The 2998-nt window shown below is 41.4% G+C and overlaps 1 protein-coding gene across 1 annotated transcript in view; it reads right to left on the reverse strand.

Annotated features, from left to right (window-relative positions):
• The window catches only part of LOC101852888 (synaptic vesicle 2-related protein), a gene marked incomplete at its 3' end in the record, with an annotated part of 3997 nt that extends 999 nt beyond the window's left edge, over nucleotides 1–2998 (reverse strand). The window contains 2 exon segments of the mRNA XM_013079514.2: nucleotides 828–899; nucleotides 2900–2998. Of these exon segments, the coding sequence (XP_012934968.2) occupies nucleotides 828–899; nucleotides 2900–2998 (171 nt within the window).

Raw genomic sequence — 2998 nt, forward strand, 5'->3', positions numbered from 1 at the left:
ACTCTCGGTCCAAACGCTTTAATGAACTGTTTTACAGTTGTCTCGGTCTCATATTTTTAGGTGTATATCTGCAGTCATCAAGCTGACCTGCGATCCTTCATTCGTCTCTCATACTGCACATCTCCCTAACTCGGGATCCGCGATCTGAGCTGGACTACCTCCTACTGGTTACGCAGTACGGTGTTCTATGTGTTGTCGTGTTGGCGTCCCTTCTGCCTTCTTTTCTTTTTTTTTCTTTAGTTTTGTTCTACACTCGTTCTCCTTACGCTCTCTCGTCTATGCCTTCGTCTCTCTCTCTCTCTCTCTCTCTCTCTCTCTCTCTCTCTTTGCCCTCTTCACTATCTCATTATACTATTTGTCTTCTTTTTTTTTCTCTCTTTTTTTTTTATCTATTTTTTTTACTTTTTTTTTGATCCCCTTACTCGGCTTCCACCTCCCTTTTGCTTCTTTTCAGTCTCTTTCCTTTTAGAAGTAATCTCCTGAGAAACACAGAGTGAGAGGGGGAACGTGAGACACAGAGAGAGAGTGTGAGAGAGAGAGAGAGAGAGAGAGAGAGAGAGAGAGAGAGAGACAGACAGACAGACAGACAGACAGACAGACAGACAGACAGACAGACAGACAGACAGACAGACAGACAGACAAACAGACAGACAGAGGGAGAGACAGTAAGAGAGAAAGAGAGAGAGCGAGAGAGAGAGAGAGAGAGAGAGAGAGAGAGAGAGAGAGAGAAAGTGAGAGAGATAAATATAGATATATAACACATCAAGAATAAAAATACATACATATATAATACATCAACCAACTAGATCGACATTTTTACCACGTACAAATCGGCGGCCGTATTTGTCGAACAACAGACCCCAGACGTTGGAGGAAACGGCCATACCTGCGAACACAGCCTGGTGAAAGAGGAAAGGGTTATCGTTGGAGTCGTTTGGTGAGACTAGGCAATACCAAAGATAGTAAATAACAAGATGGGCCACTCAGCCAAAAAAGTGTCCGCAGGAAGTATGCTCTTTGCTTCAGATGGCGCTGCAGTCTGTTTTGAAGCTCTCTTTCGTTTTTCCAGAAGAATAATAGGAATAGCACCTCCTTGCGTGCGCAGATCGACTGCTGTTCATCAGCAGTTCGGGTTCGTTCAGTACGGAGTTTTAGTTTTTTTTTAATTTTAATGACCTCTGGCCTTTCATTCTAAAGTCAAATTAAACGAAGAAAACAATCACCCTTTCCTCCGGAAGAGGTTTTTTGTCAGCGTAACCTTTTTAAAAAAGCATTCTTCCGAAATTCATTCAAAAACTTGCTAGTTTCACTTTGATTTTTTAAACCCAAGTAGGATAACTCTGTTCGCAAAAGGTGCGCTTTTGTGAAGAGGGCGCCACCGAATTTTGAGGACACTTTTTTAATTGGCTCAAAGAGAGAAGTGGCCCATCTTGTTATGTACTATCTTTGGCAATACCTACTATAATATTTTGCTGTTGTAGAGCATCAACAAACGGAAAACCTGGAACCAAACCCTAAGAATACAACAACAACAATGTCGACATTAGAAATAATTTCAATAGTCTGTCGTCTAAATAGCTAACTTAGTCACCCTTGATCATAATATTATTATGCTGATCTTTTTTGTTGTTGTTTTGTTTGTTTTGTTTTGCTTTTTATTATTTTAAAAACAAAACATCACTCGTCCATTCTCATACACATTTACATGACATATACATTGCAGTTTTGACACCCCCCCCCCCTCTCTCTCTCTCTCTCTCTCTCTCTCTCTCTCTCTCTCTCTCTCTCTCTCTCCCCTCTTTCTCTCTCTCTCTCTCTCTCTCTCTCTCTCTCTCTCTCTCTCTCTCTCTCTCTCTCTCTCTCTCTCTCTCTCTCTCATGCTCAACCCCTACCTTTGTATGAAACTCTTGCACCTTCCCACTCTTTCTCTTCAGTAAATAACTACTGTAGTTTTCATTGTGCAAACAAACAAGAACGGAACCACCAGAAAGTCAGAGAGGTTTGGGAGCAAAATCATTCTCCAACTAATTATGTACTTTAAGGTATCGAATAAGCGCCCCCCCCCCCCCACCCCCGCTCCTTATTCCATACCCCCCGTTTATTATACCCCAGTATTAGTACCCGTACTGGGTTGGCTACCTCAATTTTCTGTGCATTTTAAATACTTTTGTACATTGGTTTATATTTTTTAACTAATCTGGTTTGTTCCTTAATGGGGAAAGTTGTCACATTAACTTACTAAAATCACTAAAAATTTCATGATCTCTAGTTCTTTTATTCATTGAAGTAGAAATAAAACAGATTTGTTTCTACTAGTACACGGGTATGAGATTGAATGTGTAATTTTGGACCACTTATCCACCACCTTCCCCCTCCCCCTTTTTTAAGCGATACCTTTGAGTAGGTCTTACACTATGCCCCAACAGCACCTACGAAAGAGTGTATATTGTGTAACCTTACAGATACTTTTAAAAAGCATGGTGTGTCTTTAACTTTAAACACACTTTCAATATGTCTTTGATTTTGATCTCGTTTCATCAAAATGTAGAATCTAAACTTCGATTTATTTCAATCTGTCTGTCACGTAGCTAAGCGTAGTCTAAAAATAGTCCAAAAAGGTTGTGGACCACAAACTAGGCTTGATCTATAATCCATAACCTCCCCCCCCCCCCTCCACCAGAGAAAAATAACAACAGCTGCCCCACCACTACCACCACCACCACCACCACCACCACCACCACCAACAACAACAACAACAACAGCAGCAGCAGCAGCAGCAGCAGCAACAATAATAACAACAACAATAACAACAACAACAACAACAGCTCAGTTCTCTTTGTTGGCGTTCACTGAAGGGATCTCCCTTGGGATCAAACAGGCAACAACAAGGATCACTCACCGTTGTCAATAAAGCCTCTTGTGCGCCTGTAAGCTGCCAGGTACATTGCAGCTCGGGCGACAGAATAGACAATAACATGATCTCCATCGCATCAGACAT

This window comes from Aplysia californica, unplaced genomic scaffold, assembly GCF_000002075.1.
Source record: "Aplysia californica isolate F4 #8 unplaced genomic scaffold, AplCal3.0 scaffold00003, whole genome shotgun sequence".
NCBI classification, from domain to species: Eukaryota; Metazoa; Mollusca; class Gastropoda; order Aplysiida; family Aplysiidae; genus Aplysia; species Aplysia californica.